General features: G+C 42.7%; 1 protein-coding gene across 3 annotated transcripts in view; it reads left to right on the plus strand.

Annotated features, from left to right (window-relative positions):
- ZNF654 (zinc finger protein 654) overlaps positions 1-15,666 on the plus strand; it is a 58,988-nt gene extending 43,322 nt beyond the window's left edge. For all 3 annotated transcript variants that reach the window (XM_077480119.1, XM_077480120.1, XM_077480121.1), the window contains 2 exons: positions 6,823-9,139; positions 15,423-15,666. In XM_077480119.1, the coding sequence (XP_077336245.1) occupies positions 6,823-9,139; positions 15,423-15,433 (2,328 nt within the window). In that variant the 3' untranslated portion in view covers positions 15,434-15,666. The remainder of the gene's footprint in view (positions 1-6,822; positions 9,140-15,422) is intronic.
- Positions 15,667-16,011: the final 345 nt, after the last annotated feature.

The raw sequence follows: 16,011 nt of genomic DNA on the forward strand, positions 1-16,011 counted from the left end.
TCTGTAAAGAAGGAGCTGTACGCCACGATCCAGAATTTTCGTGACTCACTAGCAAACCCGGCTGCTAGTCAGCCTTCCACTGCAGAGTCTTCCCAGGGGTCTCTCTCAATCCCGGTGTTAGAATCTCTGCCTGAAGACCCTTCAGATAGGGAAAAGCAGTCCACTGCTCTTTCCGTTAAAGATTCGGAAGAGGAGTTGGAGGATTCTGAGGTAGCCCCCTCTAAATTCAAACTGTCCCTTGAAGAGGTCGATGGGCTCCTTAAAGCCATTCATGCTACGCTTGGTTTAAGTGAGGAGAAAAAGGAATTATCACTCCATGACCGCATGTATGCTGGGTTGGATGAGCCTAAGGGCCGAACATTCCCAGTTCATCCGGTCATCTCTGAGGCCATTAGGAAAGAATGGCAGGATCCAGAGAAAAAGCCCTTTTTCTCCAAAGCCCACAAAAGGCGTTTTCCTTTCGAGGAGGACTCTGCAGCAGTATGGAACAAGGTGCCCAGACTGGATGCCGCCTTTTCCCAGGTTTCAAGATCCACAGATCTGTCCTTTGAGGATATGGGAGTTTTGAAAGATCCGATGGACAAACGCATGGATCTTTTGCTCAAGAGATCATGGCAATCAGTTATGAGCAATTTAAAACCAGCAATGGCCACAACGTGTGTAGCCAGAAATTTTGAATACTGGATTAACCAGTTAAAGTCACATATAGCTGCAGATTCCCCTAAACAGGAAATCTTAGATTCTTTTCCTACCCTGATTACGGCAGTGGCCTATGTTGCAGATGCCTCAGCTGAGGCAATTAAGATATCGGCCAGGTCAGCAGCTCTAACTAATGCTGCAAGAAGAGCCTTATGGCTTAAAACCTGGCCGGGTGACTCGGCTTCAAAGAATAAGCTGTGTGGGTTACCCTTTTCAGGAGACTTGCTCTTCGGCTCTGACCTCGATAATATTCTTGACAGGACAGCCGATAAAAAGAGATCCTTTCCGGTCAAAAAGAAAAAGCAGGTACCAAAACGTCTTTTTCGACCTCAAAAAACTCAGGATCAGGACAGCAAGTTGCAAGGGAGAAGGAAAAGTTGGTCCGCCCCGAAGCCGAAGGGTAGAGGTGGAATTCTCTTCCGTCCTCCTACACAGGCCGAAAAATCGCAATGACTCGTCTCTGCGGGTGGGCGGAAGACTACAAGAATTTCTTCCGCAGTGGTCAGGGATAACTTCAAATCAGTTTATCCTGACCACTCTCGCGCAGGGTTACTCACTCGAGTTTGTCAACGACCCCCCAAAAAGGTTCCTGATTACCAACACCCCGCGGGATCCAGTAAGGGCCCTGGCCATGAAGTCCTCTCTAGAGGAACTGATGCAACAGGGCGTAGTAGTACAGGTACCCCTGCAAGAACAGCAGGAGGGGTTTTATTCCCATGTTTTCCTAGTAAAGAAACCGACAGGGAAGTTTCGGTTGATTCTCAACCTAAAACCTTTAAACGAGTCCATAAGGTACAGGAAGTTCAAAATGGACTCAATTTTTTCGGTCAGAAACCTGTTGACGCCAGGATGTTTTATGGCGTCAGTAGATTTAAAAGACGCATACCTACATGTTCCGATCTCTCCCCAGTCTCAGAAGTTTCTCAGGCTGGCGGTGAGGTTGGGGGGTATGGTTCATCATCTCCAGTTCAGGGCCCTACCCTTCAGCCTGTCATCATCTCCCCGAATTTTTACCAAAATAATGGCAGAAGCTTTAGCGCCACTGCGTCTTCAGGGAATCGCAGTTATTCCTTATTTAGACGATCTGCTGTTTTTCGCCCCATCCAGCGAGGAATTGCAGACCAATCTAGGCAAAGCTCGCAGCCATCTGGAGGCGTTGGGTTGGATTTTGAACCTCCAAAAGTCGTCCCTAAACCCATCTCAGGAGATTCGGTTTTTAGGGTTTCTAATAAATTCGGTGGAGCAAAAAATCTTCCTTCCCTTAGACAAAAAGGACAGGATTTCCGGTGCAGTGTCTTTATTACAGACCAGCCAAAATCTGACAGTAAGACAGGTTATGTCAGCTTTGGGGGTTCTGACTTCAGCAATGCCAGCAGTCCAGTGGGCAAGAATGCATTTCAGGTGTCTGCAGGCTTTCCTTCTAAAATCTTGGAATCACACAGTGGCATCCCTAGAGGCAAAGGTGAGAGTGTCAACCCAGGTAAAAAGGTCCCTATGGTGGTGGAAAAGACAGGAGGTCTTATCGGAAGGGTTAGTCTGGGCTTTTCCAGTCGGGAAAAGACTAACAACCGACGCCAGTTCCTGGGGGTGGGGAGCCCATCTAGGAACACGTTTCACTCAGGGGTCCTGGGCCAAAGAGGAGACAATAAGGTCCTCAAACTGGAGGGAGCTCAAGGCGATTGCCTTAGCTCTGGAGTTGTTTGTTCAGGAACTTCAGTCCCATCACGTCCAGGTCCTAACAGACAATGCCACGGCAGTGGCTTATTTAAACAGACAGGGGGGTACAAGAAGCAGGTCGCTTCAGGTACTGGCCATGGAGATTCTTCGGTGGGCGGAAAAACATTTGTTATCCCTATCAGCAGTCCACCTAAAAGGGGATCTAAACAGGGTAGCGGACTTCCTAAGCAGAAACGCTATTCGGGAAGCGGAATGGTCTCTAAACCCGGAGATATTCACAATGATTGCCGGAAAATGGGGTTTACCAGAGGTAGACCTGTTCGCCTCAAGGGTGAACGCCCAGGTTCCCCAGTTCTTTTCCCTGGACAGTCGCGATGGCTCGCTGGGCACAGATGCGCTAGCTTATCCATGGGAATTTCGTCTTTGTTATGCTTTTCCCCCATTTCAGTTAATCCCGTTAATTTTAAGAAAAATTCAGAGGGAGAAGGTGCCAGTTATTCTAATCACGCCCTTTTGGCCAAAAAGGGCTTGGTTTTCGACAGTTCTAGGCCTGGCAATCAAGCCTTGTTGGCGTCTGCCCCTGAGACACGATCTGTTGTTGCAGGGCCCAGTGAACCATCCAGGAGTGGCCAGCCCGGCCCTCACGGCCTGGTTTCTGAAAGGCAGCTCCTTAGGAGCAAGGGGTTTTCCAACCGTTTGATTTCGACCCTTTTAGCAAGTAGGAAAAGGGTTACGAGGGCCATTTATTCTAAGGTCTGGAAGCGTTATAAAACTTGGTGTTTGTCAGCCGCCCAGGTGACAGGGAGCCTTGTCTCCATCTTGGAGTTTTTACAAGATGGAGCAGACAAGGGACTGGCAGTTAGTACCCTGAAGGTGCAGGTAGCAGCCCTGACAGTGTTCTTAGAAAAATCTGTGGCCTCAGATCCACTGGTGATCAGATTCTTTAGAGCTCTTAAAAGATCTAGGCCAGCTCCTGTTAAGGTTTTTCCTAGATGGGATTTGTCGGTAGTCCTACAGTCTCTAACAAAAGGGCCTTTTGAGCCTCTTGTGGAGGCTTCCCTTAGGTTTCTCACATTAAAAACCGTTTTTCTGATTGCCATTGTCTCTGCACGCAGGATCAGTGAGCTAAATGCTCTGTCAGTTAAAGAACCTTATCTTTCCATTTTTCCTGATAGAGTTATTCTTAGAACAGATGCAAAATTCTTACCGAAGGTAGCTTCAGTTCAGAACCGTATACAGGACATAGTACTGCCAACGTTTTGTGTTAGCCCCAAAGGAAATAAGGAGACTTCTTTCCATACTTTGGACGTCAGGAGGACTCTGCTGAGTTATTTAGAAAGGACGGAGTCCTTCAGGCGTTCAGATTCACTATTTGTACTCTTCTCAGGAAGAAAAAAGGGTTTTCAGGCTTCTAAAGTTACTTTAGCTAGATGGCTGAAATTAGCTATCCCGGAGGCATATTCCTAGGCAGGGTTATCTCCTCCAGCAAGAATTTGTGCACACTCAACCAGAGCTCTGGCGTCTACGTGGGCAGAGAGAGCTGGTGCCACCCCTGAGCAGATCTGCAAGGCGGCGACATGGTCGAGTTTTCACACATTTGTGAAACATTATAGACTGGATCTCACTTCTGCCAGCGATCAGGCGTTTGGCAGAAAGGTCCTGCAAGCTGTTGTCCCGCCCTAAGGGGTAAGTCTCTGTTATCCTCTCAGGTGCTGTCCTGAAAGACGCCTTGGGAAAGACCAAGTTAGACTTACCGGTAACTTGTTTTCCAGAAGTCTTTCAGGACAGCAAGCATCCCGCCCTATGGTATTATATTATGCTACGCTGTGACTAACGTATGTGTTTATGTGTTCCAGCCGGGGCCGGAGGTTCTCTTCTACAACTGATGTGTGGTAGGGAGGCGCCTCCCTTTAAAGTCTGGAGGAAGAAGGTGTTTCCTAACGAGGAGGGTGGAGTCGCTATCTCTCAGGTGCTGTCCTGAAAGACTTCTGGAAAACAAGTTACCGGTAAGTCTAACTTGGTCTTTTTTTTTTTTTTTTTACAGTATTTACATTGAATGATAATTGTCCTATGTGCTTGTGGCTGCTCTTAGTTGAAATCTTTCATCCTCTGCCCCCACCTTATAACCCTGTACTGGTAATCTTCTGGGGCTGTGGGGGTTAATACGAGCCTCTAAACCTCATAGGCAAATGGAAATGGTGACACTCTTGCGCTGTCAGCTGGGACTAAATGATTAACATTGACATCCTACTACTGTAGCAGATAAATTAATGTAAAAATGGTGGTGCTGTGCTGTAGAATGACTGATGAATAAACCTAAATGACAAAATCCCTTCAGTTTTAAGTGCAGGTGCAAATGACATGGATGTTTAGAAAAAAAAAAAAAAAAAATCACAATAAATACAATAGATATAATGGATGAAAATGTAGGTGTGCCAAAAAGGCAGTTGATTGAAAAAGTGCACTAGCAATAAAAGTGAACAGTGCCATGAGAGAATATCACATGTGCCAACCTAGGAAAAATAACAAACAAGAGAGTCCATCAGGAAATATAATGTGGATGAATAAGTGATAATTCCCTTCAAGACAGTGAATGAATGACTGTTTTCCTGCGCCACTTTCAGTTTTGCCTATAGCTGTGATTGACCTATAGGCAAACCCGGAAGTGACGCGGGAATACTAGCTTGCCGCTTGTGGCTCTTTCTTCCATCCTAACCACTGGTACTGAGGTAACCACACAGGAGGCTCTATCCAGCAAAGGGAACTACTACCAGACCCATTGGAGAGGGACCCCATAGAGGACCCCTGGAGGGCATGTGCAGTATTGGACTTGGTTATATGCTGTTACCTTTACAGCTATAAGGTGAGAGGTGAGATGGCTAGCGCACACTGAGGTGTCATCACATTGGAGTGGCCTGACCTCAGTCGTTCGTTCACTGTCTTGGCAAAGGGAATTATCACTTATTCATCCACCTTATATTGTCTGATGGACTCTTATTTCTTGTTCATTTGTACCTAGGTTGGCACATTGGACATTTATGCAGTATCGCTGTGCCTGTTATTTGTGCCCAGTTTGGCACACGTGATATTCCCTTATTGAACTTTTTCAATCAACTGTGTGTGTGTGTGTGTGTGTGTGTGTGTGTGTGTGTGTTTGTTTGTTTTTTTTTTTTTTTTTGCACACTTACACTTTCATGCATCCATTCATTGTATATATTTTATTTATTGTGATTTATTTTTTTAGATCCATGTCATTTGCACCTGCATTTTAAACTGAAGGGATTTTGTCCCTGTTTATTCATCAGTCCATCAGTCCTACAGCGCAGCACCACCATTTTTACAAACCTCAAAGGCACTCGTCAAGAGTGGCTACTATGAACACCCTTTCCTCCATTTAAACTGTATTATAGCTTCCTGCAATTAAATGTGCTCCAAGAATAGAGGAAGTCTATGTTTGCTTAATCTGCCTGTTCTACATTCCATTCATAGAGTTCTGTTTTTTTTCATTCAGAAGATTACTGCTGCAAGGGTTGGGGGGGGCAGGGGGGTATTCAGAGGATGGAAGATTAAAACTAGCTACCGGCACAAGGGACACTCCTTATTCAAAGTAAGTACTGTCCTTTTGTGCTGATTTAAAAGAGAACTTGGGCTTTAACTGATGCGTACTGACACAGCCTGTGTGATATTGACCAGGAGCTGAAAGCCTAGATGGTTTAGCTGCTTGTTCCTTCATCATGTTCACAGATAAAAATATAGCTAGGCTACCCCACTTTAGAAGAGAATGTAATGTGCACATTTACAGTGCTTTTAAATGTTCCACCTGTTACAACCAAAAACGTAAATGTATTTTATTGATATTTTATGTGATGGACCAACACAAAGTGGCACATAATGGTGAAGTGGAAGGAAAATGATACGTTTTCAAAATTATTTTTTTTTTTTTAATTCCAATATAATTTACGTTTTTGGTTGTAACATGACAAAATGTGGACAATTTCAAGGGGTAGGAATAATTTTTTTTCAAGGCACAGTATATGCATTTTTGTGTGTTTTACTGCAGACACCTGGAGTGCATGGGGGTGCATGTGCACTCTCACACAGTCATGTTAAAACAATTATCTAGATCTTATGCCTGTATATTTTCATTCTTCTTTTTTTTTTTTTTTTTTTTTCAATATAATAAGAATGAACATTTGGCACATGAGTGCATTGTTCAGATGCTTTGAGAAGAGGAGCGTTGGTGCGTTCTCAGTTGAGGTAGATTCTTAGGACCTAGGTAAATGATACATGTGGATTTTAATACATTTTGTTTTGCGTTTATTTTCTCAGGCTGAAATTAGATTTTAAATTCTGTTTCTGCATGATAACAGAGAAAGCTTTAAGAAATTTAAAATGGAATAACTATTGCTGAAGTGAGAGATCTTCCAACACTGTTTTTCATTTCAGGTTGGTGAAGCTGGCGTGCAGCTGTCGGTGGAGCTATGTGGATGTGCACTACAACTGGATCTTCATAATAATCCTGAAACAAAATCTTTAATTTATAAAGCTATAGCTTACCTGTTCCCCACTGATTTGGAGATTTGCAGAATATGTGCACTATCTGTTTTCTTTTTGGAACGCACTGTGGAATCCTACAAAGACGTGGAACGTTTGTACAAATACTCAGATGAGGATTATAATGAGTTTAACAGCTACGTAGAGAACAGAGTGCGTTTTGAATTGCTTCCTATCTTAAAAAGAGGCTTATTATTTGATCCAGAATTCTGGAACTTTCAAATGATTGAGCAAAACTGTGCAGAACTCCTTGGGGAAAAAGCTGCCTTGGTTACAGGTACACAAGAACAACCGGATAATCTGCTGGAACCCAATTTGCCCCCGGATGACTCTGTGATGCAATTACGTAATGGAGTATTGAAGCTCAAAGAGAGAAGCTGTAAGCTAAGACTGCCTTTTCATTCTAGAAGGAATCACACCATTCCTAGTCCTAAGCAAATGGAGCATAATGTTCCTAAGCATCCCTGTATTTTGTGCAATAAGGAATTTTTAGGTGGTCACATATTTAGACATGCGCAGACCCATCACGAAGGAGGCTTCTTTACATGTGTTCTATGTGCCAGAAAGTTCAGGAATAAAATAAATATGCTTCGACATTTAAAACATCACCTAAAGAAAATGCAAAGGCATTCAATGGTGAAATCTGCTGATGCTTCCTCAGACAATGCTATTCAGGTTTGTTCAGATATCGGTGAAGTTAACTCCTCAGAAGAGTCATTGGTGGTTTTGGAAAATGGCAACTCTAGTAGTTCGACCAGTGAAGGGTTGAACATCCTTGACAGTCAAGACACTGCAATGGAATGCATGGTACCTGATGAAAACCACCTAACAGACCATAACATAGAAGTTTTACATCATTCAACAGCTACCCAGACCTCTTTCTCCACTGATGTTAGTAATACAGATGATGTGTCTGCTGTACTAGGTGAAATAGAAGCAGCGGAGGAAAAGTCTGACAAGGCCTTTACTGAATGCATTAAGCTAAATGGGTCTGTCTTTGATAAAGGAGATCCTGATGTCAGCCATCAGGTTAACTACCAGTGCCCTGCTAAAGGATGTCACCGTGTATTCCAGCGTGTAAGGGCTTTGAACAAGCATGCTCGGAAAGCTCACCCATCTGACGAAAATGTACAGCAACACATAATGGCATGGAATAAGGGCAAATGCCGGTTCTGTCTGAGAAAGTTTACCAATAGTAGGCATTTCATGGACCATCTAAAGAAACACACTTATCCGAATGTCTACTTTTGCCAGCAGCAAAGCTGCAATAAAAACTTCAAGTTTGTAACGCAGCTTACAGAGCACCAGTTAAGCCATGAACCTCTAATATTTCAGTGTGGCTTCATAAACTGCACTGAGGTTTTTGAACAAATCTCTTCCCTTTACGAGCATGAAGCTCAGCACTATGAACAAAATGCTGGAGAGGCTGGTAATAATTTACCAGTCGAAGAGCCAGTAAGTCATGTTCCTGTATGTAGCATGCCACAAGAGGACACTGCAAACAATCAGCGACTTGCAGAATCTACTAAAAAAGAACAGACTGTAAGTGAAGCAGTGGTAGACATACCAGTCCCCACCTGGAAGTATAGAAAAGAAGTTGTAGAACCAAAGACTTATAAACAGACAGAGAAAAAAATAAATGGGGAAGTGCAAACAGCTGAGCAAACTCTCCAAATGAGTTTTAATGACTCTGAACCAACCAACACTCATGGCAGTCAGGAGACCGTTCAGGAAACACCATCAGTTGTTGAGGAACAAATTCCAAATGGATATAATGTTCAGGAACAGACTGTTTCAGAAGTAGACACATCTGTAACATTGGACAGCACTAGAGAAACTGATACAGACAAAACGCTGCATTCAGATATGGCACAGGACATTGAGCAAAAAATCATTGCAGTGGAAAATCGTCTTGAGGACTCTAAACCAAATCAGCCCGCTAAATCGGCACCATGTGGTTCAGGTGGTACGCGGCTCTATAGCAGGCCCTTGCCTCCAAGTTACCTAGATGAACAATATATTAGCATGCCAAAACGTAGAAAAAGTAGTCAGGATCGCTTTCATGAAAACCCTTCTGAGTCAAAGACGTCAGTAGAGAAACTGAGATGTGGGAAGTGCCTAACGAACTACTGTAGCTCAGAAGCACTTGAAGAGCATCTAGCACAAAAGAAATGTCAGCTGTATTTTGGGTTTGACTCAGATGATGAAAGTAAGTAGTGTGGATGCACAAAATGTTTTGGTATGGTTTCAAATCCCAGTTGTCAAATGCAAACCGCCTGGTATAAATGAATTTGAGCAGCCAAAAGCACGTCAAATTGTCACATGTAAAAAGATTCCTCCTGAAACATGCAAGTATTTGACAGTGTGACAGGCAATACTTCTCAATAGTGTCGGCTCTTGCTTCTACTGCCCCCTTTTATTGCCTCATCATTGATGTTTTGTCCCATTAGCAATAGAAATATTTGTGAGGTAGGAGGGGACAGGCAAGCTCTGTCACTGTTGATGGCTGAGATTTTCCTGTATTGAACGACCCAACCATGTAAGGGACAAGCAGAGTCGCTGATCCAGAATACGCAGAAGGATAAAGTATTCTGACACTCATATTACATTTTTGTTCCTGGTCTGTAACTTAAAGCGGATCTTCACCCTCATATTCAAGTTCCCTCTTCTCCACCCCTCCTCCCCTCCTTTACATGAGGAGCACACTATATATATTTTTCTGTTTTTTATTTACTTTTTCTTCATAAAAAATAACCCCCCGCACGTCATTTGATTAGACAAATGACCTGTACTACGCTCCCTGTGCTTCCTCCTGGGATATGCATGACATATATCCTAGGAGGCGTACTACTGCATTGAAAAAAGAGGGGGTGGGGCTAGTGGCACGTCATCACAAGCCCCGGCTGCTGAAACTGGAATAGTTGTTGGGCCTCGCAATTAAGTTGTATAAGATGATGGCGTGGTGCAGAATTTTGAGAGGATTCTCAAGGACACCACTGGATCTACTGGGTGGGTGAGTATCCAAAATGTCCCAAACCAGCATCAAAGTAGGCTGGGGTTTGGTAAAAAAAAAAAAAAAGCGGGGGTGGCGGGTTGGGTTGGGTAGGCTGAAGATCTGCTTTAAATTATTGAAGCCCAACACTGCTAGGCAACTAGTATTTTAAGATGGAGGCCAGCAAAGGCAGCATCCATGCTTCTAAATACTAAACTCAATAGCAATGGCATTTTTAGAATGCATGTATGAAGGTAATGGTAAGATGGTTCTTTGCACCTTTCTACTGTGAACTAAAAAATGCCATAATCGGTGGGGAAAAGGCATTGGTATCATTCTTTCTTTTGCATCATTTCGTTTAACAAAAAATGGTGTACTTTTAGATGAAGAAAAGTCTGCCAGTTGTGTAATATTTTTGTTCTCTGCCTACTTGTTACTTGCTGGTTATCTAGGTCACAAGCTTGACTGTAGTGAAATAGAAAAAAAATGAGAACCGTGATCAGTTTTTATATGAATGACTGTTCCCTGCTGCCGCCACAATTTTTTTCATTTTGTCTCTAAAGATTTATTATAGTAAGTGGTTCTCTTGTGGAACCTTTCTACACTTCATACCTAAACTTCAGTTCAATATTTGTAATTTAACCACTTGCCTACTGGGCACTTAAACACCCCTCCTGCCCAGACCAATTTTCAGCTTTCAGTGCTCTCACAATTTGAATGACAATTACTCAGTCATGCAGCACTCTACCCAAATGAATTTTTTGTCCTTTTTTTCCCACAAATAGAGATTTCTTTTGGTGGTATTTGATCAGCTCTGGGTTTTTTATTTTTTGCACTATAAATGAAAAAATACCGAACATTTTGAAAAAAAAAATCATTTTTCTTTTGTTTCTGTGATAAAATTATGCAAATTATTAATTTTTTCTTCATAAATTTTGGCCATAATTTATACTGCTACATATCTTTGGTAAAAATAACCCAAATTAGTGGATATTACTTGGTCTTTGTGAAAGTTGATCTACAAGCTGTGGTGCGAATCATACACAATTGATCACATCTGATGTACTGGTGGCCTATCTAATTTCTTGCGACCCGATCAAGCCAGGAAAGTACAAATACCCCCAAATGACCCCTTTTTGGAAAGTAGACATTCCAAGGTATTTAGTAAGAGGCATAGTGAGGTTTTTGGTGTTGTAATTTTTTCCCACAATTCTTTGCAAAATGAAGATTGTTTTTTTTTTTTTTTTTTTTTTTTTTTCCCACAAAATTGTCATTTGTAATAGGTTATTTCTCTCACATGGCATGTGTATATCACAAATGACACCCCAAATTAAAATTCTGCTACTCCTGAGTATTACGATACCACATGTGTGGGACTTTTTCACAGCCTGGACACTTAGAGAGGCCCAACATTCAGGGAGCGCCATCATGTGTTCTAGGAGCATAAATTACACATCTAAATTGTTGACTACCTATTACGCTTTTGAAGGCCCTGGAGCACCAGGACAATGACACGTGACACTGATGTGGCACTGACGACAGATGGCACTATTAGGTGGCACTGTTAGGTGGCACTGGGGACAGGTGGGCATGTGTGTACACACTCAGTCGCAGACGCTGCAGCACGGAAGCTCTCCCTCCTCACACGCTGTCTCTGTGTGAGGAGGGGAGCCGGCAATGAGAGATGATCTCATATGTTTACATATGAGATCACCCTTCATTGGATAGCCCGATCGAGTGCTAAATGGCCACTGTGATTGGCCATTTAGCACGATCTGTGATTGGCTGTGTCCGAGGGACATGGCCAACACAGAACTTCCCCGATGCGCTCCCGCGGCGGCGCGCATTAGGGAAGTAAACAGGAGGACGTCCAGGGACGGCCTCCCGGCAGTTAGCGTCCGTTCTGTAGCCGTCTTTTAGGGCTATAGGGCGGACGCAAAGCGGTTAAATATGGGTTTCCAAATGTGTAATATTGTGGAAAGGAGGTGCATACAGTGCATCCGGAAAGTATTCATAACGCTTCACTTTTTCCACATTTTATGTTGCAGCCTTATTCCAAAATGGATTAAATTATTTTCTCCTCAAATTTCTACAAACAATACCCTCATAATGACAACATGAAAGACGTTTGTTTAAAATCTTTGCAAATTTATAAAAAACTAACAAAATCCCACATATGAGTATTCACAGCTATTGCCATGACACTCAAAATTTAACTCTGGTGCATCCCGTTTCCACTGATCATCCTTGAGGTGTTTCAACTACTTGATTGGAGTCCACCTGTGGTATATTCAGTTGTTTGGACATGATTTGGAAAGGCAACACCTGTCTATATAAGGTCCCACAGTTAACAGTCCATGTCGGAGCACAAACCAATCCATGAAGTCCAAGGAATTGTCTGTAGACCTCCAACAGGATTGTTTTGAGGCACAGATCTGGGGCAGGGTACAGAAACATTTCTGCAGCATTAAAGGTCTCTGAGCACAGTCGCCTCCATCATTCGTAAAAGGAAGAAGTTTGGAACCACCAGAACTCTTCCTAAAGTGGGCCACCTGGCCAAACTGAGCGATTGGGGGAGAAGGGCCTTAGTCAGGGAGGTGACCAAGAACCCAATGGTAACTCTGACAGAGCCCTAGCGTTTCTCTGTGGAGAGGGAACATTCCAAAAGAACAATCATCTCAGTCCTCAGTAAAAGGCACATGACAGCCTACCTGGAGTTTGCCAAAAGACACCTGAAGGACTCTCGGACCTTGAGAAACAAAATTCTCTGGTCTGACGAAACAAATATTGAACTCCTTGGTCTGAATGGCAAGCGTCATGTCTGGAGGAAACCAGGCACTGCTCATCACCTGGCCAATATCATCTCTACAGTGAAGCAGGAATTCAGCGGATCGGATGTCAGCGGACAACTCACCACTGACATCCACCGCTCCATAGACCTACATGGAGCGTCCGTTCAAGTCTGCCTAAAAAACTGACGGGCGGACCTGAACGATTTGCCCGTGTGAAAGGGGCCTAAGATTGTCACTATAGAAAGTAAAGGAGGAAATAGGATTTCAGTGTGTCTGTTGACTTTGAAAAGTATTTTCACCAGAATTCCTAAGGCTTCAGAGGTCTACCTTGAGGGCTGGTTTTCAACTGCTTTTACTACTGCTTCAGTTTCTATCGACATGTTATGGTCTCTATGGCCATTGGTTCACACATGGTTTGCATGCTCTGGGTATAAACTACGTTTGACGTTTCTGTAGCCAGAAGGAGGGGAATTGCTCATATCACACAACCAGAATGTCTGTTTGCCTGTTAGATTGACAATTCATTAATGCAAAGTGAGTCTGTGCCAAGCTGTTCATACTAGACTACAGGTAATCTTAGACGTATCTCGCTTATTTTTTGAAAGCTGAGAGAACAATGTAGAATTTAATTCTTCTTCTTTTTTTTTCTTTCTTTTTTTTTTTTTTTTTATATTCAAGGTCAACTTTATAATCACATTTTAAAGTGTATTTCCACCTTTTGCAGATGCATTTGAGTAACTGCCTCCCTAATATAGTTTGTTTCAATTCACACAACAAAAGTCAACTACTTTTAAAGCATGTTTTCTAGTTGCCGATGAAGGACAGAATTGAGGAGACCGTTTGTAAAAAGCGCATCATAGAATGAAGAGCCCAGGCTTAGAAAACTTTTAATCTTTGGTTAGAACAGATCTAGTGAATGGGGATGTGTAACAAATAAAAAGTAGATGTTATCCCAATTTGGGTGCAAAAGTGGAAGTGTGCTTTCAACTTAAGCTGGCCGTACATTATACAATTTTCTGAAACGATGGAGTTCAAGGGGGTACCTGATTGCATTCAAATTGAAAGTGATTGATTAGGTTTGACTTCTTATATGGTTTTGGTACATTGTATAATGCAGGTATGTCCAAAGTCCGGCCCGCGGTCCGGTTTTGAGCGGCCCACCTGGTGTGCCACGGGTTCAGGGCTGTCAGATGAGCCCGATCCCTGGCACTGTGAGAAGCTCCGTCAGCTTCAAAAGTGAAAGTAAAATGCAGGGAAGTATGCTGTGCTCTCTGCTTCCCCCTACAGTGCAGTACCCGGCTGAATGAGGAAGCTGGAAAGGTACAGTACTGTGCTACAAGCTAGATTTGTTTTAAGTGCTTTATTCGTGTATGTATCTGTGCGTGTATTTCTGTATGTCTGTGTATGTATGTTACTTTTAATCCAGCCCCCCCCATTCTTGTACAATCGGAACTGCTTTTGTAGGGCTTGTGTGTGATAGCAGCCAGGACTGCTGCTCCTCTGAAAAGCAATCCATACACAGATTGCTTTTCAGAGGCATTTGAAAGGCGGTAAAGAGGCATTATGTTGCTTCCTCACCACCTGTTTGAAGCCTGTAAATGCAGCATCACTATACTGCAACTGTGCAATCAACACAGTTGCGGGGTAGTTGCAGTGCAGGCCCATTCACCCTGGGTATACATCTTTGGGGTATACATACCTCGGTTCACATCTGTGTGGCTGCGTGTAGGGCAGCCCATTCAATTCAATGGGCTTCTCTACCCACAAAAATGCAGGGAAAGATGTCCCTGAGCTTTTTTTTTTATTTTTTTAGCACTGGACCAAAAGCACCCCACGTTTTCCAATGTGTGGGGTACCATTAAGAATTAACGGTACCCCTAAAGAGCAGAGCATTCGTCTTTGTGTCTGGAACGAGCGCGACAAAGGCAAGAGAATTCTTGTTGAGCTGTGAATTGGTGCTCGAACTACTGAATTCGACCGAATTTTAATGGTTCAAAGAATGTCAGGCAAAATGGTCGGCCCTCACGCTTGTTCACTTCATCAAATCTGGCCCTCTTTGAAAAAAGTTTGGACACCCCTGGTATAATGGCAGCCTTGGTTTACTATTTCTACATATCCGAGTGAGGAGTTTAATTCAGTTTTTCAAATCAGACTTCTGCCTGCAAATATTGTAGTTTTGAGCCCTTTCACGTGTTGTGCTTTTTCACATGCTCTTTTTAATACTGGAGCTCCTGTTTAACTTTACGGCTTTCTTTCCTGACACTTGGTTTAGCATGCTGGGAATAAGGAAAGGAAGCTCAGAAGTACTAAAGAGCTTTTTGCCCCACCCCATGACCTGGTGCTGGGCCAATCACTAAACACCAGCGTTGTCACATGCTCCTCCTTTCTTCCATCCCGAAGTAGAATGGAAAAGGAGTCAAGGAATTTGAATATTTGCTGCTGGGGAAGATTTGGTGTTTCAAACAAACATACTTGGTACATGTGTGTGTGAATAAGCTTCGTAGTAATGAATGAGGTTTCTAAAATATAAAGCATTATCAAGTCAATATGAATTTGAATGGGTCCAACAGAGAATGTTTACCATTATATTTGCATTGTATAATTCTACACTGCGTGTTCTGTAGTATTTATTTGGTTAAAGTGAATTTGCATGAGAAAAGGCTTGAATGTATTTGGAGATCTAATATGTTTAATCCATGTTCTCTTAGGTGCCTGGTGAAAAGCTGCACAAGAAGACACACCATCCCTTTTCCCAGTATCAATTTGGCCTTAATAGGACTTACCAGCGTTCATATTTTTACTGAAAATACTCGTGGAGTGCTAGATGTGTAATTTAAGTCCAAAAATCATGTTCATTTTCACATTTTAGCAACAGAAAAAATCGTGCCATGTAATTTTGAAGTGTGTACTGCCTTGATGGTTGGTTTGAATAAAATATTTTATATTTATCACCACTGCCTTTGTCAACCTTCCTCTAATACGACCGCTGTCCACTCACCAACGTAAACTCCCTTATTTTAATAGTTTGTAGTTTTTTCAGGGGTTTTTGTACACTGAATACAGCCATATATGCTGATTTGTATTGCTTATTAATGTGACTTGGGTGTTACGAGGATGAAAACAGACTGATGTTCATTAGAACAGTATAAAGAGCAATGAAGAATTTGCATTAGCCAACAAAAAACAGAGTTCAGATCTTTTTAGTAAGTTCAGCTCTGAGATGTTAAATCTGGTATTTTTGCCACAAATATACTTACTAAAGCAGAGATAGGCAATTAGCGGACCTCCAGCTGTTAC

The sequence above is a fragment of the Lithobates pipiens genome, unplaced genomic scaffold, assembly GCF_037356315.1.
Source record: "Lithobates pipiens isolate NorthernLeopardFrog02 unplaced genomic scaffold, aLitPip1_a1.2 Scaffold_16, whole genome shotgun sequence".
Classification (NCBI taxonomy): Eukaryota; Metazoa; Chordata; class Amphibia; order Anura; family Ranidae; genus Lithobates; species Lithobates pipiens.